This window comes from Perca fluviatilis, chromosome 19 (assembly GCF_010015445.1).
Source record: "Perca fluviatilis chromosome 19, GENO_Pfluv_1.0, whole genome shotgun sequence".
Taxonomy (NCBI): domain Eukaryota; kingdom Metazoa; phylum Chordata; class Actinopteri; order Perciformes; family Percidae; genus Perca; species Perca fluviatilis.
In genome coordinates, this window is record NC_053130.1 from 23,326,602 (window position 1) to 23,352,386 (window position 25,785).

General features: G+C 42.3%; 1 protein-coding gene and 1 pseudogene across 1 annotated transcript; both read left to right on the forward strand.

The window, feature by feature from the left end:
* Positions 1-7,572: 7,572 nt before the first annotated feature.
* On the forward strand, positions 7,573-8,403 carry LOC120547588 (annotated as a pseudogene).
* Positions 8,404-10,779: 2,376 nt separating this feature from the next.
* On the forward strand, positions 10,780-25,120 carry LOC120547587 (geranylgeranyl pyrophosphate synthase-like). Its single transcript, XM_039783067.1, has 4 exons — positions 10,780-11,089; positions 19,810-19,902; positions 20,127-20,197; positions 23,928-25,120. The coding sequence occupies exons 2-4, from the start codon at positions 19,830-19,832 to the stop codon at positions 24,729-24,731; spliced, it is 948 nt and encodes a 315-aa protein (XP_039639001.1). The 5' UTR covers positions 10,780-11,089; positions 19,810-19,829; the 3' UTR covers positions 24,732-25,120.
* The last annotated feature ends 665 nt before the right edge of the window (positions 25,121-25,785 follow it).

The following is a 25,785-nucleotide window of genomic DNA, read 5'->3' on the forward strand; positions in this document are numbered from 1 at the left end:
TATGGATGATTGTGCGTCTCACCCTATCTCTAAGGGTGATGCCAGCCACCCTCCTGGGGAAACCCATTTCGGCCGCTTGTACCCTGGATCTCGTTCTTTCGGTCATGACCCAGCCTTCATGACCATAGGTGAGGGTAGGAATGAAAACTGACCGGTAGATCGAGAGCTTTGCCTTCTGGCTCAGCTCTCTTTTCGTCACAACGGTGCAATAAATTGAATGTAATACCATCCCCGCTGTGCGGATTCTCCGACCAATCTCCCGCTCCATTGTCCCCTCACTCACGAACAAAACCCCAAGGTATTTTAACTCCTTCACTTGGGGTAAGGACTCATTCTCTACCTGGAGTAAGCACTCCATCGGTTTCCTGCTGAGAACCATGGCCTCAGATTTAGAGGTGCTGATCCTCATCCCAGCCGCTTCACACTTGACTGCGAACCGATCCAGTGAGTGCTGAAGGTCACCGACCGATGATGTCATCAGGACCACATCATCTGCAAAGAGCAGCGATGAGATCCCCAGCCCACCGAACTGCGACCCCTCCCCACTCCGACTACGCCTCGATATCCTGTCCATAAATATTACAAACAGGATTGGTGACAAAGCGAAGCCCTGGTGGAGGCCAACCCTCACCTGGAACGAGTCTGACTTACTGCTGAGAACCCGTACGCAGCTCTCATTTTGGTCATACAGAGATTGGATGGCCCTGAGAAGGGACCCACTCACCCCATACTCCCGTAGCACCTCCCACAGTATCTCCTAGGGGACCCGGTCATACGCCTTCTCCAGATCCACAAAACACATGTAGACCGGATGGGCATAATCCCAGGCTCCCTCCAGGATCCTTGCGAGAGTGAAGAGCTGATTCGTTGTTCCACGACCAGGATGGAATAAAACATTAAAGAGCAGTTAGAAAAGAATTAAAAACAATTTAAAACATTTAAAGAGCAGGTAAAAATGATAAAAAAAAAAACGACCACAGGTCCTTTTGGCTCCGGTTACTTGGTGTTTTCGTTACCCATTACAAGATTGCAGTAGTTCTACTTTTCACTACGATGTAGCCGTCGCTACAAAGCTTAGTTTAATCTCGGTAAACCTTGCTAAATCTGGGACAGTTCACAGTCTGTCTCTTGATAAGTTCACAGACGTTGTCTTTCTTATTGACCTAGTTCACAGACTAAATCTGACCAGTTCAAAGATGTGGTCCTTCTATGGATAATCTATTGTCACACCCATGTTTTAATCTATGTCACACCCGCATTGGAGAAATTCTCAGTTATGTGTTCAAAAATACCACTAGATAAAAGACAAGAATGAAACTGACAGTGCAGTATAAGAAATTAAAGAACTGAGAGATAAAATACACAAATAAAAGTTACAGTGCAGTGCAAGAAATTAAACATTAAAGAGCAGTTATAGAATGTCATACAGTGTCATCAATGCAACTTCAGTATAACAAATGAACAATTATTAAAAGAAAGGCAACATCAAAAAGATAGGTCTTCAGCCTTGATTTAAAAGAACTGAGAGTTGCAGGGGACCTGCAGTTTTCTGGGAGTTTGTTCCAGATATGTGGAGCATAAAAACTAGGGCTGTCGGTTTAACGCGTTGTTATTTTTTTATCGCGAGATTTACGTTCTTTTGGATCTAGCTAGACCGGAAGCAAAATTACAAATCCCACTATGGCCACGCCAAGACCCGTCCTACGAAGCAGCTCGATTGGTTGCGGTTAGGCATTTCACCTCGAGTGGTTAAGGTTAGGATAGCCGATTGGACAGGGGATAGGACCTGAACAAATGGGGTTACATTACCTTGGACGCCTGGCCAATTATAGTAGTGATTGAAGGGCGGGTATTTCGCAGACCGGAAAAATAACAGACACGCTGCGGCCGCACACACTTGTTTGGGCTTGTGAGCCGCGTAGCTAGTAGGCTCGTCACGGCGATTAGCTTCGGAGCGAGTAGTGACTCTAGAGTCATAGTGAGAGAACCAAAGAGTCTCCCCTGTGTTGAAGTTAAAACCATGCTTATGTTTTTGAAAACAATGTTTAATGTAGCCTGCAGCTAAATCTAATCAAGTAACTACACTAATTAGTATTTGTCTGGCTCTCACCCTCTCTAGCTTCTAAAGAATCATCAGGTCATATCAGTCATTTAGCATACAGGAGAAAGCTCCTTGTCTCCACACATGGAGATCTATTGTTTCTGCTTTTGGGGAGCCACTCCCTGCTAGGTCAGACGTGATTAGAACAAAGAATATGTATTCCTGTAGTTTGGAAACAATTGACATCGCCTCGGTAAGATCCTGTGACCGAGTGTGGCCTCAAAACACATTGATTGGGAACGTACACCTTTTCTTTTGAGAGACATCTGACCAATAGGGGAAGATTTCATTTGAGGAACCACCCAGGTGTATGTGTGATCCTGAGAATGTCTCAGGACTGTTTTTGACGTGATTCCACAAGGAGAAGCATGAATTCAGTCCGCTGTCAGCTGCAGTGTTACATTTGTTTTTGTCATGTCATTTTCATCGTGTTGTTCATTAAACCTTTTGCTTGATCTTTCAATTCGACCCAGGCCTCTCCTTCCTCCTCAGAAATCAAACGAACACGTCTTTTTAGGATTTCTTAACACCTGTTCTTTCTGATCACGGTGGGAAACATGGAGCAGGAAAAGTTACCCCTCTCCTTGAGTTTATGGAGAAGGACAACCATGAAATGAGTCGGGGGAAACTGTCTATGGGGAAATGCAACGCTACCAAACTACGCCCACGGCAGTCGCTATGATGACCAGCCACGCTCGCCTCAGGCATGAGGCAGTACTATCTGCAATGGAAAATGGAGGTAACAGTGTTACATTGTGTGACATATTATAAGCGTCATATAACAGGCATGAAAACGGGTCAGGGATGAAAAAGGTGAGAAGGATATAACCCCTCTAGGGGGGTCTGGGGGCATGCTCCCCCGGAAGAAAATTTTAAATATTCCATATTTTAAAGCATCAATCTGATGCATTTTGAGCATTTTTTGCCAACCAACAGGGTAATATTTCAATATGCACTCATTAAAGTTAATTTGACTGGCAAAACAGTTAAAAGTCCTTCTGACATTACACAATAATACAAGTCATAATTTTTAAAAACTAAAAAGTTTTGGATCAATTTTTACTTCTTCCAACCATATGTTAAATAAAGAGTCAATGTGGATTTACATATTGCAATAATATCATAATCCTACAATGAATCATTGTGAAAACTAAACTTTACTACTTTGGCCAGGTCATCATCAAAAAAGAGAATTAGTACATTCATGATTTTGTCCATGTTGATATTAGCTGCTTTATTTACATTTATTAAAAACGCCACATTGTTTATCTTTTCATATAGCTAGCCATCTCAACTCTGGGACAAGGCTGTTATGTTTAAATACCTGCAATGCTGATTCCAAACAGACAGCTTTATCAAGGCAGTTTGGGCTTGAGATAGCTTTTACAAATCATGTTCCGCTACGAACGTGCACACACGTATTGTTTGTATCACGGTTGGTCAGTGAAGGCGCAGTCGCAGTCTTAACGGTAGCGGTCGTTGCCAGTAACGTACTCGTAGGACCACATCCATGCGTATGACAGAGTGCACGGACCAAAGCTTTGTGACTAGCATCTAATGACTAGCAAGCACTTTCTTACCGCTGCTACCGTCCAGTGTCTTCCTTGAACATGAGCTGCAGAAGCACCTGGCTGAGATCATCCATGATTTATTACAGGAGCTTGTTAATGCATCTGATTATCAAGTGGAATGAAATGAAAAAGGTGAGCATTGCTTTCAAAAACTGAAAAGATCCCCTTCTATTATTGCTGATTTCATGAAAATAGTTGGATGCATTTTGTTTGTTGCAACAAGTCAGCAGTGTCTGTTGGTTGATTGTGGGATGGGCTAGTAACCAGTGCCTTCTGGTGGCACCTGGGCCCAGTGCTCCCAGGTTATAAATTTGGGCTCTGCTTCTCTTTCTTTGCCTCTCTGTCTCTTGCTGAAGTTCCATTGGTGTTGTCTCCCTGACATCTTGGACTGCGGCAGTGACCAATGGCCATGGTGTCTTAAAAGTGCAGCTAGTCTACACTGTTTCTTTAGCTGCATACTGTTGCACATCCCAGTGTTGGAATCCTTTCTAAGGGAAATACAGCTAGACTTAAGACAGTTTAGATTAAAGCATTTTAACAGTGTTTACTTTAGCTACTAGCTAACAGTAGGTTAACACCCAAAACACACCACAGGCATAAGCGTTTAGCAGCGTAGCACAGCTATTTTTATTTCGGCGCCCATGTTATCCAATCTGTCCTGCCACACCAGGCACGTAGCGTCCGCTGCAGCGATAGTTTCGGCGTCTGTTGAGTAAAATAAAGTTGTAACAGTGTTGCTTTGTATAACCATGTATGTTTTATGTTTTAAGTAATAAGTTGTATGCTGTAACCGGGTTATGAAAATAGGAATGAATGTATATAACTGCTAATGTCGAGACTGATTTGGATAACACAGTCACCACCTTTTGTCTCTATTAACTATAGGTAAAGACAGACCCTTCCTCTCCCCCTCTCTTCCTGTCTTTGGTTAAATTGATTAGGTTAAAACCAACTATTATCATATAAAGAGAAACCTTTTGCCACACAGCAGGATATAACCTTCTGCTTCCTTCAGTCTCCAACCCCCTGGTACTTTAGTCTGGGTTAGGACAATAGAATGTTAATTCCTGTAAACTTGTAAGGACTCGACATCTGCATGTTAGATCCTATTGATCTCTGGGTACAAATGACCCCTAGGGGGCAGAATTTAGAGCATGTTCTTCCTAATTGGACAGCGAAGAAAACCAACAAGACGCGTCCAACCTGTCACCATGCCAACAAAGAGCCTATGAGGAAGGCTCTTACTCACGAAGGAGAAAAGTAACCGCCCCTGGGATTGGAGGAATAAAACAGGGGGGCAACCGTGTTTCAAGGCGAAATAGATGCGGGAACTTTAGGGTTAAGCAACTATTTTCCAGGCCCGCAGCAGCGTAATTCTCTGTATTTTGACTTATCATTTTTATTAATAAATCTTTGTGTTAACCTTTCATCTGGACCCCAGCCTCTCCTTCTTCAGAGATTCAGAAACATGTAAATACTCGTCTCCTCTATTTTTTACGCGATACGAAGCGTATGTGTCAAGCCAGGCAGGTAATCACATACAAGAAGACCACAGTGCAGCTAGATGCTTTACAAAAATAAAGCACATTTCGTGATAAAACATCTAGGTTCATGGTGATTTTGACACACGATCAGGCAGAGAGAGAGATCGACGGACGGACGGACAGACAGACAGGCGGACGGACGCACACACACAATTCATCGCCTATGTAAGTAGCTGGGAAATGCATACTGGCGTAATCCTCTAAAAACTCCTAAAAATCTTTTAAACTAATTGCTGTCGATCTGAAATGAAGACAGATTCAGAAACGTAATAATAATATCGTGAACCATTTTCGTAAAATAAGATAACATTTTCAAACAAGACTCGGTTGGTCCATTTTAAAATCCAAAAGCACACAGCCCAAGAGTGAAAGGCATTTAAGTGGTTTGTGGTTACTAAATTTGCAAAGTCAATACTGGGCAACCAGCAAAAACTTTATCACTGGGTCTTCTATCCTGAAACTCAGTGGTGCCAAATTGAATCACATTCATGTTATTCTTTCTTTAGATTGTGTCTCAATTGTGCACTTGTTTCTTTATTCTGACAGGGAATTGTAATTCACAGAGACCACAGTCTGTTTGCTTCCTGATCTCAACCAGACTCTGGGCAATTCTGTTAAATACTTCAAGATGACAGTGGAAAACCCAGGAAAGGAATTCCACTTTATGATCCTTTACCCCCAACACCAACATCTAAAGTTATCCAAATGCCTGATCAGGGTAGGAAATTAACTTTTCGGCCCACCAGCCACAGTGGCTGGTGGATGCCCAATTTTACCAGCCACTAATATTTTTTACCAGCCACTTTTTCCGGAATTAAAATTTACAAAATAAAGTGCACTAGCATATTTTGAATTGCTTCAATACATTATTTTTTATTATTAATACATATTTTATTAATATAGGCAAATAAAAAGTGATGTGAAAAAAAGCCTGCGAGACCATGGGTTAAACTGTGTTTGGTCAATCATAATCTACAGTAATTGTAGGCCTACAGGTTTAATGAACAGAAAAAATATTGACTCATCTCTCAGTAACATAGCATTAAACAGTCCCTCCAGGATTTTGCGGCCTTTTTTTGAGATTGTTGCGGCCCAAAATGCCTAATTTTGCGGGAGCTTTGTGAAAAAATTGCGATAAAAGATGCAATGCCTTTTTTATTTTTGTTGCAATGAAGTTGCAAGAGACAGTGAAAGTTGCTTTTTTGTATAGTTCTTTAAAAATAAAAAAGGAAACTTATTTTGGAGAGAATAAAATTACTCTGGGCTGAGTTGCCCTAGTAACATTTCCAAAAAGGCTCAGGATGATGCAAATGTTGGTATAATATGAAAATGGCTGGTGGATTTAAGACAAAAATAATAATTTATTGAATTAATAAATTTGAACATTTCTGTCAGTTGATCTTTGCATTGTTAGTTTATTTCCTAACCTGGCCTGGGACACCCATTCATACGGTTTGATAAAGTACTTTAACTTATTTATCGTTTCACTTACAATAACAAGTGTAGCTGTTTAGGTTTCCAGGGCTTAAAGTGAAAAAAAATCCTGAGCCTGAAACCTTTTTTTTTTTGAACGGGGGGTGGGGGGGTGTAATTATTCTACTTGCCGCTAAATATCTCTAGGTTTCAATTATGGGAGATTTAGATTACTAAGACTAGAATACTTAAATGACCTGTCAGCCCGGCAGTCACCAAATCCCGCACACTAGACCAGCAGGTCACAGCATGTATATGGTGGGTGCAGCCAGTTGCAGAAAAATATTTTGATAAGAGGTTTGTAAAAGAAGAAGAGAGCGTGCGCAGCAGGACAACCGACTTTTGCTCTGTGCGCTCCGCTTCTCATCACCAGGGCCTCAGTCTTGTTTTGGGTGGTCATGTACATTTGGAAGGGTTGTAAATAGGATACTTAAAGTAAATTGTATCACATCACAGTTAACTTTAATAAAATAAAACGTAACTTACCACGAGATAGTCGCTAGTGAAATGCTGCACTGTAAAACCACCAGCCACAATGACTGGTAAGCAAAAAAGTTAATGTCAACCGCTAAATGTAGCCTAGGCCTACTTAATGAAATCCATACATAAATACATTTGAAGTGATATATTACCCAGACATGCATAAATATAAATGTATCCAAGGCACATGCAATGACAATGTCATACAACTGAACTCCTACAGCTGCATTAGGTTCAATTCAGGCCCTGATTGTAAAAGTTCCTGAAATGTAGTACAGCAAAACATTCATTACTATGAAATGGAAAAGCTGATGTGATTGCACAATAATTCTCCATGTAAGCTTTGTTAATTTCCTGCATAACTGTAGGCTATAGTTTAATGATCAGATATGTTTGTCGTGTTCAGGTGATCATCCAGGTGACTGAGATGCTGCACAACGACAGCTTGCTCATAGACGACATCGAGGACAGCTCCAAGCTGCGGCGAGGCTTCCCTGTGGCCCACAGCATCTATGGCATTCCCTCCGTTATCAACTCTGCCAACTACGTCTACTTCCTGGGGTTGGAGAAGGTGCTGACCCTGGAGCACCCTGAGGCTGTCCGAGTGTTTACCCGGCAGCTGCTGGAGCTGCACCGTGGTCAGGGTCTGGACATCCACTGGAGGGACACCTACACCTGTCCCACTGAGCAGGAGTACCGCAACATGGTGCTACAGAAAACTGGAGGGCTCTTTGGTCTGGCTGTGGGCCTAATGCAGCTCTTCTCAGATTGGAAACAGGACTTGAAACCCCTTCTGGACACACTGGGTCTCTTCTTCCAGATCCGCAACGACTACGCAAACTTAACCTCTCCTGAGTTCAACTTCTGTGAGGACCTGACTGAGGGAAAGTTCTCTTTCCTCGCTATTTATGCCATATGGTCGCGTCCAGAGAGCACTCAGGTGCAGGACATCCTGAGGCAGCGCACAGAGAACATGGACATCAAACGATACTGTGTGGACTACCTGGAGAAGGTCGGCTCGTTTGCCTACACCCGTCAGACTCTGCGAGACCTGGAGGAGGAGGTCTACCGTCTCATCGGGGAGTTTGGGGGAAACCCTCAATTGGAGAGCCTCGTCAAACACCTCAGCCAAATGCATCGGGCGGGCTGAAGCCGGCAGGAGTCCAGTACTGAGCCACACTCCAACCAAAACCACTGACCTCATCCACCATGACTCACATACTAGCCCTGCATACTCCACAAATATATATATATATATATATATATATATATATATATATATATATATATATATATATATATATATACATACACACACACACACACACACACACACACACACACATAAGTAAATCTATGTTTTTTTAATCTCTGCATGAAACTTTGTATCCTAATAATTGTGTAAAGACTGGAGTCAGGGTTCTGTTATTTTGGCTCAACAGATTTCCATTGCTGAAAAAAAGACTTTCGCTATCTCAGCTATCAGGGCTTACTGCCGCCTTGGACGGTTGTGATTGGTTTAAAGAAATATAAACCAGCTGTTAGAATGGCCGCATAGCGGTTGGATAATTACAGCAGGAGACTTGAGGCAGAGGTACGGTGCAGATCAACAGGTGTTTATTTCCCCGACAATTAACACAAAAATGGAAGCTATGATCGACCACAGGCAGCATGTGGTCCGGACAGCAGCAGCGCTAGATGGAAACTGGCGGCCTTTTATAGCCTGCCACTGACATTATCTCGACCCTGCCATAGTACAAGCTAAATCTGAAATGTACTCAATCTCAACAATTATACAAAGTACAACAACCACATCAAATACATTTCTACTTCTCTACTGTTATCTCAATTTACTTGCATTATGTTACCTAATACAATCAAACATCGTTAGTTTGAACAATTCATTCAAGTACAGTTAATTAAAAAGTATCAAACACCCCTTCGCTACTTGAAACATGGTATCTCCCGGACCCTTTAAAATGGGGCTCGATATGCTGGGGGCTCTTTCAGCCCAAACACTCTGGAGAGGAGAGACAACAGAGTTTACAGACAAACTTTACTATTGTACAAGCAGCAACCTGCATTCAATTAATCAGGCAAAGATTATACCAGGGGTCATCAACTACATTTTTTCAAGGGCCAGAATTTTTCTAAGCAGACACTCTGGGGGCCGGACTTTGAAATAAAATAAATTTATACCTAATACGCCTATTCTTGTTCGAAATTTTCACTTTCTTACTGAATTAATGCTATACTTTATATTTTTTTTTACATGTATTAGTGTGAGCAAACTCCTAAAAAACATGGAAACTCCATAATGATAACTGGCTCTGGATCTCAGGCTAGGAGGCAGTTCACTGAGGAGTGATGGTTAAAGTCTGTGATTATGGAAACATTATTGTAGTATGCAGCGTCCTGATTGGTGGAAAATCCTTGCAGAAAGAAATGGCTGTTGTCGGGTAAACATGTCACTGTCATAGAGGCTGAAGGGAAAAGTTGATGTGGAAAAGCCAAAAGCCCAGCTTTAATGATGAATGACAAGCAGGCCATGCACTCGTCATGTATGCTTCATTTGCAATGAAAGATGCTGTTGCAAATCATCATCATCAAGAATGAAGAACTCGAACATAACGATTGCGTCATTCACGTGCATATTAAGTGGCCACTTATAATACCTCCATAGATTTACCGCTCCAGGGGAGTTTGGTTTGTTCAGCCAGCAGTGAGGTTCACAAGAATTTGTCCAGATTCCCGGCAAACTAAGATAAACAGTTAGACTAAAAATCGACAGCTTTTGTTTTAACTCGTTTGTAAAAATTTGCTATTTGCAGAGTAGAGCCGTGTTTGCATAAAACAGCGCGGTGGACAAGAGTGGACTGAGCAGACAGAGCAGATTGAAATATTGCTTTCTACATGTTTATGCCAGTCTACACAGGTGAGTGCATTGACTTTTCACTCACGAAGGTTTTATTGTAGCCTATTTACAGAAAAGAGACTAGCGTGAGTTCATCTGCCCCAGCGGCTGTTGGTAACTCTCTCTGTATCGTTCCCAGTCAGGTGCTGTGTGTTTCAACGCACACACATCTCGGCTCAGCCGTGTGTGTGGAGCTCGGGCATCCCAGCATGTGAATAGAGATGCAAATACAGGGGGCCGCCAGTTGACGTTCACTGGATTATACCATACTGCACGTTTAGGTACCCAAACTAGCAAACTGAGTACATGCGTTTCTCTTGACAGGGCTGGCCTCCAATCAACACCAGCTGCAACCTCCACAAAACGGATTGTTAATATTTTCCAATAAACATTCAAACCTTTTGTGCCTCATTTCATTTACCCGTAACATAATGAGCTACAGTGTACTAATGCTGCAAAATATTAGTGATGAAGAGGACCTTCATTACACGAGCCAAAGTGTTTTTTTCCCCTATCCTAGAATAGACAGGTGGTGTAACCAGACCATACTGCAGCGCTGACACAAGCTGACCGTGTAATGTCAGGCTGACTGGGACATACCAGACATTATTTGGCATACTTTGGAGATATTATATCATTTCCCAGAACTGGATTCATGTGCTTAAGGGATATTCTTCTAAGAACTGTTTTTGGTGTGGGTTATCTTCTGGAGGGAGGGGAATAAAGGTGTGTTTTAGTGTTCACAGTTTATAATATATATTGTTGCACCCCGCACCGAGTTAGTTTTTTCTGTAGCGATAACTCCGATCTTTTTCTATGAAATAAAGCTCTTATATTCCACCATCTCAGTCTCCTGATAATTCATTGATTCATCTTCGGCATCTGAAAGTTTTCGACAGACTGGCGTGTACGAACACAATCGGAAAAGAGCCAATCGGGCAACTGGACAGCTGCACGACTGGGAGAGGGGACTACAGAAGCCTTTTTTTCACACAGAAAGAATAAGGTAAGGATCTTTTTCCTTTCAATAGTTTAGATTCTGTGTGTAGAAATAGTCCTGAATTCAGCTTTTAAAAGGGGTTTATTTGCTTGTATTGACAATGAGGTGATAAGACTCTCTGATGTGGGTGTTTGCGTTTCCAAAGTTCTGTTTCTGCCCGTAAACGTAGCAAAAGATATGCATTCTTAAACAAAAACATAATAGTGTGGATGTAGCCTGAGGCTCTTTGAGCTCTTTGTTAATCAATTGGCGTCGGATCAGAAAATTTTATCTAGAATGCATTACGCATGTGTAAAGAGAAGTAACATCAAAACAATTAACAGTTTCATCAGAAGCCTCTGTGTACGTCAGGCACACAGCGCACGTCCTGCCTCCGTACACATCATCACAGGCGACAGAGGTTGAAGAACTCTGCATTGTTTTAGAAAACCATACGACTCCATTTGTGTTCTCATCGCTACCACTTTTACTTTTATTGCAGTTTTTGTAATTTGCCCTCACATGCCCCGTGCAATTCTTCAAAAGGTATCACCTGTGAGAGGACTGGTGTCATGAAGAGAAACAGCCGTGGTAGAAACCTGTTTTTCCCTATTGATTTCTGCGTACTGTCCTTATTCAATGCATGTTGAATAAAAAAATTTATTGTGAACATAGCCCACTCTAACCACTGAATGCTGTGAAAACTAACACTTTGACGAGGGTTTTAGGAAGTAAGAATTTTGTAAGGAAAACCATGCATGCTGAGGCAATTGTAACATGACTAAACGGGTCAACACCTATTCCTTTAATATACTCCTTTCTAAATATAAAACAAGCTGTCATGAAGATGTCTGTCATTTTTGCAGTCCAGTTTAGCTTTCTTTTGGAAATTTAACGTCCCATGACGAACCGTACTGTACCAGGATTCAATTAGCTGTTTTTGTTTTTCTGACATTTCGTCTACACCTTAAAACTCAGGACATGGTTACGGACCAATGTAACTTAAAGGTCCCATGGCATGAAAATGTCACTTTAAGAGGTTTTTTAAAAGGGATACGCCACCGTTTGTTGAAATAGGGCTTATCACGATCCCTCCTAGCTGTAGATAGGTGGGCCAACGCATTTTTTGTGCATGCATTGTTTTAGTCCGGTGCAACAGCAGCAGCGCCGCCGCTAGTTAGCTTAGCGTAGTGAATGGAATCCTATGTTGCCGGTTAGCATGTTGTGAGTAAAAGTGAGCCAACAAAAAATAAATAAAATAATTACTTGCAGTGAGACAAAAAATGCGTTGGCCCACCTATCTCCAGCTAGGGAAGACCGTGATAAGCCCTAGTTCAACAAAAGGTGGCGTATCCCTTTAACATTAATATGAGTTCCCCCAGCCTGCCTATGGTCCCCTAGTGGCTAGAAATGGCGATAGGTGTAAACTGAGCCCTGGGTATCCTGCTCTGCCTTTGAGAAAATTAAAGCTCAGATGGGCCAATCTGGAATCTTCCCTTTATGACGTCATAAGGGGAAAGGTCACCTCCCTTTTCTCTGCTTTGCCCACCCAGAGAATTTGGCCCACCCATGAGAAAGACAGAGACATCATGGCTTGCAAACGAGCGAAGCATGGCAGTTGGTCAAGGCCACACCCCACCCCCTCCACCTTGCCCCCCCTCTCTCCTCCTCAATAGCATTTAACGCTACAGACACAGAAATGGCACATCCTAAGGAAAGCTCATTGTGGGACTGGCTCTAGTGGCTGGAATTCTGCACCAAGGATGAATTTCGGGAAAGAGACTTCAGATACAGTATTAGGGGACCACTGAGGCCTATATAAAAGCATCCAAAAAGTAGCATGTCACACGACCTTTAATCGAGCCTCATTTTTTTGAAAGCCTAAAGCTGTTGCAACCTGGGCTAATGACGTGCATAAAAATGAGGGTAAGCCTAGGAATTTCTGATGGTAGTCGGAAACTTCAAAACCGATGACTTTGCTACCAATCATTGTTAAGGAGGGCTTTAAACCCAGCTCGATCGCGGGTAATGAGATAACTGTCACAGCCTTTAAAGTTATGAGCTATAAAGACTGCATTTGTGTACATGGGTCATGGGTTCTTGGTCGAAGCAGGATAAAGAAAAACTAGGCGAAGGCCGAATAACCAAACGCACTTTGTCGCGATTTATTTTGCCCTTTTTTTTTTTTCCTCTCTTTTTTATCATTGAATAAATTAAATAGTCAAAATGTGTTTTTTACCATTTTGTCTTGCTCCTCCTGTCTTGACACGCAAGTTGAACTCAGAAGCAGCTCTGCAAATATATATATATATATATATTTTAAATAAAGAATTCATCTTCATTTAGACCTTAAGATAACTGCTTGCGATGGTGGGAATGAAGTGTTTTAATTCTGGGTAAGGCTGTTTCTTGCAGGGCGCAGTGAGAGAGAGATCAGTGTCGGATGCTCACCTTTGATATTGGTAATATTAGCTGAAATTATGCAAATTATTGCAACCATAGTCCTTGCTTCTCCTGGAACATCACCTTATCATGGTGGAGAGGTTTGTGTGTCCCTATGAACCTGAGGGACGTGTTGTCTGGAGCTTGGTGCTCCTGGTAGGGTCTCCCTTGGCAATGTGGTTTCAGGTGAGGGGCCAGACAAAGAATGGTTCATAAACCCCAAGGAGTCTTCGAGGAAGAGGTGAAGTTACCCTGCCCGGAGGAACCCCCGTCTGGAGCCAGGCCCAGATGGAGGGCTCGTCAGCGTGCATCTGGTGGTCGTGTTAGCCACGGAGCCCTGTCGGGCACAGCCCGAAAAAGCAGCGTGACACCTCCCTCTCCATTCCATGGGCCCACCACCTGTGGGAGGAACCACTGGGGGCGGATGCACTGCCACACGGGTGGCAGTGAAGGTCAGGGGCCTCGACGGAGGCAGTTGCAGGGTACCGAAGGGCCCAAAGAGCTGCAGCCTCTGCCATGAAAGAGGCAAAGCAGCGGGTGTGGGAGAAGTTCGGAGAAGACATGGAGAAGGACTTTCGGTCAGCACCAAGGTGCTTCTGGAAAACCGTTCGCCACCTCAGGAGGGGGAAGCAGGGAACCATCCAAGCTGTGTACAGTAAGGATGGGACACTGTCAGTGTTGGGAAGGATACTTTCAAAACGTATTTCGTTATAGAATACAGAATACATGCCCACAAATGTAATTTGTAACGTATTCAGTTACGTTACTCAATCTGAGTAACGTATTCTGAATACTTGGATTACTTCAGGATTACTTCCACATTGAATTGCGTTTTATAAGTGTAGGAATGCGGCTATCACATCCATCTTACTAAACAGGCCTATAATGGTGTGTTCTTCTTATTCCAACTAGCTGAATGTGTACCTGAACAAGCAGATAGATTATTATATTGGTAGTCCCGAACTGCATACTACAAAAATCTAACCGCGGTCTAAGCTACCACAAGCTAATTTTAGCTAACGTTAGTTAGCATGTCAAACGGGGCTAGTCAGTCTTTAAACGGCTCTGGAGCTAGTAAATCAGCACCTAGGAGAATGTAAAGTCGCACGTCAATGTTAAAATAGCAAGGTGACCAGTAAAACTACAGCAGACGACTACCCTTGGCTAATTAAAAAAATAGCTTACTTTAAGATGCTTCTTCAGGTTGGAGGTGGAGTAATTTGGACGCTGAAAGGAGGTTGGTTGCTGGCAAGCAGAGGCTGCACTGCACAGTTATATTTCATTCTCCCTGTTCGTTCTTTAATGTGAAATGCTGTTTGAATTTCCAAGATAGAAACTTATTCCTGCCCTGGCTCTGTCGTGCCGGTTCCGACTCCATTGTGACTGATCACGCAAATAGCTATTTTTTTCTATTTCATATCGGGGCTTCTGGAAAATGCATTAAGTTGCCTTAATTTATTCAGAGTGAATAAACTCGTGAAACAGAGAAGTATCGTCATGTAATCCATTGATTTTAACAATGTAACTGTATTCTAAATACCAACTATTTAAATTGTAACTGTAACGGAATACAGTTACTCATAATTTGTATTCTGAATACGTAACGCCGTTACATGTATTCCGTTACTCCCTAACACTGGACACTGTTGACCTCAACTGAGGAGGTAATAGGGCAATGGAAGGAGCACTTTGAGGAACTCCTAAATCCGACTAATACGCCCTCTATGTCAGAGGCAGAGCTGGAGGAGGATGGGGGATTGTCGTCAATTTCCATGGTGGAAGTCACTGAGCTAGTCAAACAACTCCATAGTGGCAAAGCCCCAGGGATTGATGAGATCCGTCCAAAGAAAGCTCTGGGTGTGGAGGGGCTGTCTTGGTTGACACGCCTCTTCAACATTGCGTGGAAGTTGGGGACAGTACCTAAGGAGTCGCACAGATGGGTGGTGGTTCCCCTGTTCAAAAAGGGGGACCAGAGGGTGTGTGCCAATTACAGGGGTAACACTTCTCAGCCTCCCTGGTAAAGTCTACTCCAAGGTGCTGGAAAGGAGGGTTCAGCCATAGTCGAACCTCGGGTTGAAGAGGAACAATGCGGATTCCATCCTGGTCGTGGAACAACGGACCAGCTCTTCACTCTCGCAAGGATCCTGGGAGTATGCTCAACCGGTCTATGACCAAAGCGAGAGCTGTGCCCGGGTTCTCGGCAGTAAGCCGGACTCGTTTCAGGTTAGGGTTGGCTTCCGCCATGGCTGCGCTTTGTCACCAATCCTGTTTGTAATATTTATTACTGCATTTATTTATTAATTTATTGACACTTAAAGTGATGGTTTGGAGTAATTTCACCCTAGGGTGCTTTGCACCTTGACCTCAAGCCAAACAACCCCCCATAAGCTTTTTGGTCGAGTTAGCGTTATTGGCTGGTTAGTTTAATACTGAGGCGCTAATGGATCCAAGTTTGTATCTCGTAAAGTACCCCACTAATAATGCCCGGAATGATACCAAATGTCTACAGTAGTACAAATAGTTTTTGTACTTATAAAACGAGGCATTAGAAAGTTTGTAACTACACCAGAAGTATATATATATATATATATTTTTTTTTTTTTATAATATCTTTATTCCATTTTCTGATATAAACACAGACAACCAATAACAAAACAAGGCCACAAAACAAATCTCCGACTACCTGTTATGTGATATACAGTGCAATACACTCAGAGAAATCGTTTCCCTACCTTAATAAACTATGAAGACATGGGATTTAAGTATATGTACATACACATATACACATTTACACACTGACATAAGGAAACGCTCAGACCCATTACAATTGACAGTGATGTAGCAAATACATATCTGAAAAGAGAGAGTAATAAAGAAAATAATAAAATCAATGAGAGAAAATGCTATATTTGAAGAAAAAAAAAAAATTAATGTCCAACCTTACAACCCGAAAACATCAGTAAGCCAGTTTTCCTCATTGCCATCTATCGTCCCTTTTAATACAATAGTTGTAAGTCTTTTACCAGCATATTTAAAGAAAGGGGTCTAGATCCTAAAAAAGTCATCCACCCTACATTTTAATCTGTATGTTAGATATTCCATTGGTAGTAAGTCAAATATCACTTTGTGCCAACCCCAATTGTAGGTGGTGCATTATCAATCCATCTGAGCAGTATATTTTTGCGAGCAGCAAATGTGAGAATACTGAGCAGCCTTCTTTGGTGAGACCCTTTAATGCGAGGACTGGGCAAGCCAAGAAGCAGAACCTGAGGATCAGCATCCAGCTGGACATAAAAAATCAAATTCAGTTTACTAACAATTTTATCCCAGTACTCCTCAACGTGGATACATGTCCACATACAGTGCCTATAGCTTCCCACCTCTACTTGACATTTGGGACACTTTTCAGACAAACTTGAGTTCATCCTGTGTCTGAGCTGTGTTGTGATCAGCAAGCGATGCAATATTCTAAACTGAGTCTCTCTGGTTCGATTACATATGGAGATCTCTCTAGCTAACCGCCATATTTCCAACGATGTTGATTCATCTATTGTAAGATTGAGATCAGCATTCCATTTGCATCGAAGATACTCTAAGTTCATATTGCTAGCAGAGTTGAGCTCCGTTTAGCCCGACCGAGAACTGCTTTCTAAGAATTAAACGTTCCATCTGTGAAGTCTGACAGTCAAAGTCATACCTGCTTTGGTTCTGAATGAAGCTGCGAATTTGCAGATACCTGAAGAAGTGGTTTCTCAGGAGGCCATATTTCTGTCGGATTTGTTCAAATGTGAGCATCGCTACTTTATCAAATAAATGTCCCAGAGCTAAAATCCCCCTCTCCTCCCACATCTTAAATCCCATATCTGAGCGGGCTGGGGCAAAATCCATGTTACCATATATCGGAGCTAGCGAGGACAATGTTGTAGAACGACCCTCTAACTTCCTTATTGCTTGCCAAGCTTGCAGACTTGTTGTAATTAAAATGTTATTGTCCCCCACATTCTTAATTTTCCTTGAGTCCAAGGCAAATAAAAGACTTGAGAGGCCATTACCCGCATTCACGGATTCCAGATCTAGCCACACCAAGTCTGGGTCATTATTAACCCACTCAGCTATGTATCGAAGCTGTGCAGCCAGCTGATAAAGCCTAATATTTGGGACGGCTAAGCCTCCCTGCTCTACAGACATATGCAACTTAGCCATTTTTAGTCGTGGTTTCTTCCTGTTCCAAATAAATGAGCTGATCCAGCCATTTACCCTTCTGATTGTTTTATTATTAAATAAGATGGGAACCATTTGAAAGTGATAAATAAGTCTTGAGTAAGGCAATTCTACCCATCATTGACAGTGGAAGAGATATCCATCTGTCCAAGTCATCACATATACGTTTTAAGAGAGGTTCAAAGTTGGCCTTGTACATTGCCTCTAACGATGGGGTGATGGAAATTCCAAGATAAGTAAAGCCTGTGGGTGACCATTTAAACGGGCAAGAGATGGGCCGAGAAGAGTTGCCTAGCGACAAGACTTCAGACTTAGAAAAATTTATTTTACACCCTGAAAATGTACTATATTGATTTATTACCTCTAAAACAGCTGGTATAGATTTTGTTGGATTAGTTATAAAAAGCAATATATCATCCGCATATAAGGCTATTTTATGATCTTTCCCACCAACTGAAATTCCAGTGATATCTGGGCTATTCCTTATAGCTCCTGCAAGGGGCTCGATCGCTATAGCAAACAGCAATGGCGATAAAGGGCACCCCTGCCTGGTTCCCCTGCCCAAAGGAAAGTACAATGAAAGCTGGCCATTGATCCGAACAGCAGCCAGTGGTCTGTTATATAACAACCTAACCCAGTTGTTGAAAGCATATCCAAATCCAAAAGGTATTTAAAAAGGTCCCATGCAATGAAAATTTCACTTTATGAGGTTTTTTAACATTAATATGAGTTCCCCCAGCCTGCCTATGGTCCCCAATTGGCTTGAAATGGTAATAGGTGAGCGCTGGGTATCCTACTCTGCCTTTGAGAAAATGAAAGCTCAGATGGGCCGTTCTGGAATCTTGCTTGTTATGAGGTCATAACAAGCGAGGTTACCTCCCCCTTTCTCTGCTTTGCCCGCCCAGAGAATTTGGCCAACCCATGAGAGAGAGACATCATGGCTTTCAAATGGGCAAAGTGGCAGTTGGTCAAGGCCACACCCACTCTCCACCTTGCCCCTCCCTCTCTCCTCCTCAATAGCTACAGACAAAGAAATGGCACATCACAAGGAAAGCTCATTGTGGGACTGGCTCTAGTGGCTGTAATTCTGCACCAAGGCTGTATTTCGGGAAAGAGAATTCAGATACAGTATTAGGGGACCACTAAGGCCTATATAAAAGCATCCAAAGAGCACCATGTCATTGGACCTTTAAGGTGGAAAAAAGAAAGTGCCATTAGACTGTCAAAGGCTTTTTTGGCATCTAGACTTATCACCATACTGGGCAACTTCTGCTGACGCGACAACTGAATTACGTTTAACAGCCTTCTCATGTTGTTAGGAGTTCCTGCCAATAATGAACCCTGTCTGATCAGTGTTGATAATGGAGGGCAAAATCTTCTCAAGGCGCCGGCGCTAGTGTCTTAGATAATATTTTAAAATCAACATTTAGAAGACCAATAGGTCGATATGAAGGACATTCATCAGCTGGTTTCCCTTTTTTAAGTATAAGACTAATATTGGCCTCTGTAAGTGATCTAGGTAAAGAACCTTTGTTAAATGATTCGTTTAGCATCTCCACCAGAAGTATATTTAAATAACACTTGCCTGATGGATACTCCTCTTGGCTGCTACCGCGCTATCGCACAAGATCACACACAGAGCACAACATCTATTGCCGGAAAAGACTACTGGAGAAGAAGATCCAAGAAGCGAGTGAACAGCAGAAGCAGCTACTGCAGCGTGAGGCGATAAGACAAGATGCCACACAGTTGTATATATCCCGGCTGCGGTTAAAAAGCAATAGATGTTGTGCTCTGTGTAGGATCTCGCTGGTTGCAATTTTATCGCGTCATCAAAAATGTATTTGTTATTTAAATGTATTCAGCCTTTTTACTTATTCGAACGGACACCGAAAGTGCTATATTTGCTATTTTCTGCCGACTAATTTCGGTTGCCCAACATTCGGTGCACCCCTACTAATTAGAATGACACATATATTTACTACTTCTGTTTACTCTTCTGTGTGATTGTGGACTTTTACCAAGCTTTTTAACCTTCCAAGCTCAGTGATATTTATTTTACTTTTTATGTTCTTTCAAACAAGATTTTTGCAAACTTGAAGCAATGGATGGTGACTCAGAAGCCGTCACTGAGCAAATTTTGCTGAAACCATACAAGTACTTGTTGCAATTACAAGGTAAGTCTTTCTCCATGTCAATTACTGCATAGTGATAGAATATACATGTATGGAGGGATGCAGATATGCAGCTAAAAGTTCATCAAAAGACCAGTATACTGCTGATTAGTCCTAAAGCTACACTGAGCCCTGAGCTACTCACTTCCTGTTAATCACACTGGATCATACATTAGCAAAATGCCTAAAATGATGAATGTGAATTTTGTTTTCTGCTCTCTTCTCAGGAAAGAACGTGAGGACAAAACTATCCCAAGCATTTAACCACTGGCTCAATATTCCAGAGGACAAACTGCAGGTGAGAAATCAGCCATTTCCAGCCTCTTAACATTTATAGTCAGCTAGGGATGTAACGATTACCAGTGTAACGGTAAACCACAGTAAAAATGTTGATAACAATTACCGCGTTTTCGAGCTTCATCCAAGTCTCCTGAAGTTGCCGTGTGGGCGCACTGCGTAGCCTACAGTGCATTTCTTGAAGTTGGAATCATGGGGAAAGGGGGAGATGACAGCCCTCAGGACATTTATCAGCCTTGTAATAAAGGCCATAGTAACACTCTCCTGAGATCATTGACCAATCAGTGACGAGAGTCATCGCTTTGATCGCCTGTCAATCACTCGCGCTCAGACAAGAGAAGGGGACAGAACAGCAGCTGTAAACTGACTTTTTTCTTTATCATTCCTTTCCCGTTTTCGGACACTTGAAGTCATGTGTGTAGCCCCGAACGTAAGTTAAAACTATTCTGTAGCTTGTTAAACTGTCATGGGTTTTACTGCCTCGTTATCTGTGTAAACATTAAAGCTACGTGTGTTCAGATTTCAGTAAATGTTCTGCTACAATGTGGATATGTTTAGCCCGTGTTACGACATGACATTTATTTGGAGAGAGAGAGAGAGAGAGAGAGAGAGAGAGAGAGAGATTATCGCCTTGATAATATTGCGGTTGCTGTGTTTCTTATTGCATAGCTGATAGATGTGCAGATGGTTTAATTTTGTTGATATTCAGGTTGTGTTAGGGCAATTTACTAGCAAGGTGCAATGCCAGTAAACAGACTAGTGCTGTGGAGCCACGTGCTTAGCTATTAAAAGGTGTATTACACTGTTTGCTCCATTATGGATATGTGTGCTGTAATAGATGTGGCTTATTCTCAGTTTGTGTTACTGAGCAATAGGTTACATGTATGTTAATTATTACAGAGAAATTAATGTAATTCTTAGTATTGTTTCTTGTTATATGCTGGTGGCTATAACATTTAGTTTTGGTAAATAATGTTTATAGTAAGTCAGATGCTTATTAATGTGCATTATTATTTGCTTATATTTCAGAACCACATCCAACTTCACATGCAACGTCAACTTCATGTTCGAGTTGTAAATAAATCTTCCTGGATCTCAAAGTCAGACATGTCTGGTTCAAGTAACAAGTTCTTACCGGACCCCCTACAGCGGGCCAATGTTTCAGTAGCCAGTTTTCAATAGTTTTTACAGGCCTATTGCCTATATTTTTGTAATATAATAAACACGGTTACACTTTTTGAAACTATTTCAGCTTGTGCAGGCCTATCAGTGCTTTCTGAACATATTGAACACACTTTCAAAAATACAATAATACCGAAAACCGTGATCATTTTGGTCACTATAACCGTGAGGTTAAATTTTCATACCGTTACATCGCTATATTCAGCTGATGCTTATTGCTCTAGACAGGTCCAGGAAGGGGAAACTATGCTGTGCTTATTCTAAATAGGCAACTCATTTTGATCATCCATGATTTATTACAGGAGGTTGTTAATGCATCTGATATTTGTTTGATCTGCAGCTTTCCATTATGGCTGATTTCAATCTAAATAGTTGGATGCATTTTGTTTGTTGTGACAACCTTGCTGTTAGTCAGCAGTGTCTGTTGATTCATTGTAGGATGGGCTAGTAACCAGTGCCTTCTGGTGGCATCTGGGCCTGGTAAATTTGGGCTCTGCTACTCATTCTCTCTCTCTGTCTCTTGCTGAAGTTCCATTGGTGTTGTCTCCCTGACATCTTGGGCTGTGGCAGTGACCAATGGCCATGGTGTCTTAAAAGTGCAGCTAGTCTACACTGTTTCTTTAGCTGCATACTGTTGCACATCCCAGTGTTGGAATCCTTTCTAAAAAGGGAAATACAGCTAGACTTAAGACCGTTTAGATTAAAGCATTTTAACAGTGTTTACGTCAGATACTAGCAGTCCCTCCAGGATTTCGTGGCCTTTTTTTTGAGATAGTTGCGGCCCAAAACGCCTGATTTTGTGGGAGCTTTTGTAAAAAATTGTCTCTTGTATTTTTGTTGCAATGAAGTTGCAAAAAAAGTTGCGATTTCTTTTTTTTTTTAATAGTTCTTTAAAAATAAAAAGGAAACTTGTTTTGGGGAGAATAAAATTGCTGTGGGCTGCGTTATACTAGTAATCTTACCAAAAAGGCAAATGTTGGTATAATGTGAAAATGGCTGGTGTATTGAATCAAATTTGAACATACGTGTCAGTGGCTTTACATTGTTAGTTAATTTCCTATCCTGGCCTGCGACACATTCATACGTTTGATAAAGTACTTATTGGACTTTAACTTATCATTACACTTACAATAAGGAGCGTAGTTTTCTTCAATTTAGGTCATCGTGTACGTCTCATCTCCAGTTTTTCCTGCATTCACCGTGTGTGTTTGTATGTGTGCGCGCGTCAGTCGCAGGGGGAACTGAGCAGCAGCCCCGCCCGCTGCAGAGAGCCGACAGGAAACAGCAGCAGCTTTCAGCGACTTTAGAGTGAAAAAAAACGTTACAGCGTACATTGATGTTAAAATGTATACAGGTTGGCAGGACAGTCTGAAATGTTTTGCACGGTCTTTTGCTGTACGTTTTGTTGGTAAATGTAAGACCTTTTCGTGACACAAGTTTCGTCTTCATATCAGAAACAAGGAAATTAATTTGCCGACGTACGTGTGTTACGTCAACCCATTCTCACTCCTGCTTGGTCAGTAGCTCTGAGTCACATACTGATACAAAGTCTGGCACGTGGGACTGCTGGAATTGGTTGAAGTTGCGGGAAACTCCGGTTATTGGTCAAATTTGCGGAAAAGTTGCGGTGACTGGTCAAAACTGCGAATCGCACCGAATTCACGGTGATTGGTTGAACCTGCGCTAAGCTATTCAGCTGATAATGCTACTCAACGTTAACTCTCCCAATGTTCGACCCAGGTGAAACAAGCTTCTGGGGGGGGTCTTTGGCTCGAGGTCATGGTGCAAAAGACCCTAGGGTGAAATTACTCCGAACCATCACTTTAAGGATATTAGGGCCTTTGTGGTAAATCTCCATTACATCTCAGCTGCTATGCAATGTTGTCTGACTGTGTCAAATGCCTCATTTACTGTTTGCTTTTAACGTGTTAGTGATCTGTTTTCAATACACTCATTTATGGCTAAGGATAAGAACTTAGCCCTCCTCATTCTCCCTTTAGAGGTAAAAGTGTGCTAAGCCCTGTAGTGTGCCCTGTAATTTCTTAACCATGTTAAATAACCCTGTAAACTTAAAATCGCTCCAGTCTGGAGTGTATCTTTGCTGAGCTCTCAATCTTGCTGACTACCGGGTTGTTTCAGCAACAACAATTTTTCTCTAGAAGATTCTCACTAGAGTAGTTCAGGCAGGACTGTAGACATTGCCCCCTCGGCTGTATACAAGTTGTAATGGATAATTTACCCAGAGTTCCTGGTAACCTGTGGTTCACTATAATGAAGACACACAATGATAAAATGTTAACGAAATATATTTGTTCCAGAGAGAGCCTGGGAACACATAAGGGTTTGTTTAAGTTGCTCTAACAATCTCCTGCATGGAGAAAGCAAAAAGAGGTGAATCCAGTTTCTAGTCAAGAGTAGGGAAAGGAAGTTTTCTCAGCATAAGCATCATTGTAACAGTTCCTGAAATTTAGTGCAGCAAAACAAACTATGCTTTGTTGATTTCTGCACAACTGTATAGTTTAATGATCAGATATGTTTGTCGTGTTCAGGTGATCATCCAGGTGACTGATGTGCTGCACAACGCCAGCTTGCTCATAGACGACATCGAGGACAGCTCCAAGCTGCGGCGAGGCTTCCCTGTGGCCCACAGCATCTATGGCATTCCCTCCGTTATCAACACGGCCAACTACGTCTACTTCCTGGGGTTAGAGAAGGTGCTGACCCTGGAGCACCCTGAGGCTGTCCGAGTGTTTACCCGGCAGCTGCTGGAGCTACACCGTGGTCAGGGTCTGGACATCCACTGGAGGGACACCTACACCTGTCCCACTGAGCAGGAGTACCGCAACATGGTGCTACAGAAAACTGGGGGGCTCTTTGGTCTGGCTGTGATCCTGATGCAGCTCTTCTCAGATTGGAAACAGGACCTGAAACCCCTTCTGGACACACTGGGCCTCTTCTTCCAGATCCGCGACGACTACGCCAACCTGACCTCTCGTGAGTACAGCGAGAACAAGAGCTTCTGTGAGGACCTGACTGAGGGAAAGTTCTCTTTCCCCACCATTCACGCCATATGGTCGTGTCCAGAGAGCACTCAGGTGCAGGACATCCTGAGGAAGCGCACAGAAATCATGGAAATCAAACAATACTGTGTGGACTACCTGGAGAAGGTCGGCTCGTTTGCCTACACCCGTCAGACTCTGCGAGACCTGGAGGAGGAGGTCTACCGTCTCATCGGGGAGTTTGGGGGAAACCCTCAACTGGAGAGCCTCGTCAAACACCTCAGCCAAATGCATCGTGAGGCTGAAGCCGCAGCAGAGTCCAGTACTGAGCCACACTCCAACCAAAACCACTGACCTCATCCACCATAACTAACATACTAGTCCTTCACACTCCACTAAATAAAGTAAGATGTCTTAAGTGTATGATGTGTGATTTGGGGATCCTTAATCATTAAGCTGCCATTAAGAGTGCCAATCCCGTAGAAAAGACCTCTGCAACTCAACTGCCTACTTGTACAATAACATGCTGGCATTGTATGCAAAGTAGTGCTCATGCTGTTTATGCTCAGCTGTACATAAAAACTTTTGTTTTAGTTTATTGCAGACTGCGTTTCCATCTGGTTCAGATTCACATCTCTAATGTTTTATTAGGGTGATTCAGTTGTGATATTTGTAAGTAGCAGACACTGTGCTGCAGTTATGAACTTCTTTTTATTCGTGAATTAAAAAAAAACTACATTTCACAGCTGTCATTAAGGCTAGTTTCCTTGTTTTGAAATGAAAATGTTTGATGGGATGGAGAAGAGAGGGACTTTTTACTAAAGATAAGCAGCACCATCTACTGAGCACACCGGTGTAATTGAACCATTACAAAACATTGAGCCAATCATTATCCGCATTCACCTGCTGCACCAGATCCATGTGTTTATTTTTTCAAGACAACATACTTTTGCAACTCAATGCTAAATAGTACAGGCTGAAAAGCGCACCAGATTCTACAAGTTATTACACAATTGCCTGCCACATGCTTCCTTTTGAGGAACCTTGACTGAGCACTCACATAGGCTGGTTGCTACATACATGATTGGTGTTTTACTGTGAGTTTGTCCTGAAATACAGAGCACCAGTCATCTAAATCCTGTATTATCTGCTTCTTCTGTTAATACTGTCGAGTTTCTCCTCAGCTGCTGGAAAAAAAAACGCAGCCCGGCGGACAGAGGCTATCTGTCCCAGACAGCTCTGTTGACTCACTGAAGCTCTTGCTCTTGACAGCTGCAATTCAATTAATTATGTGTCTTTCAGATTGAATGGTAGCTTCTCTGAAAATACATCTGTTCATCAAAATGCCAAATTCTTAATAATGTGGGGGACCGGTGCCTCGACTACTTCTCCTTCCAAGCAGCCACAA

What these genes read in the sequence shown, in the direction of transcription:
- LOC120547587 (XM_039783067.1), top strand. Translation starts at nt 19,830, where the DNA reads ATGGATGGTGACTCAGAAGCCGTCACTGAGCAAATTTTGCTGAAACCA. An exon ending in GTACTTGTTGCAATTACAAG is followed by an intron (nt 19,903 to 20,126) that starts GTAAGTCTTTCT and finishes CTCTCTTCTCAG; the next exon opens with GAAAGAACGTGAGGACAAAA. An exon ending in TTCCAGAGGACAAACTGCAG is followed by an intron (nt 20,198 to 23,927) that starts GTGAGAAATCAG and finishes TGTCGTGTTCAG; the next exon opens with GTGATCATCCAGGTGACTGA.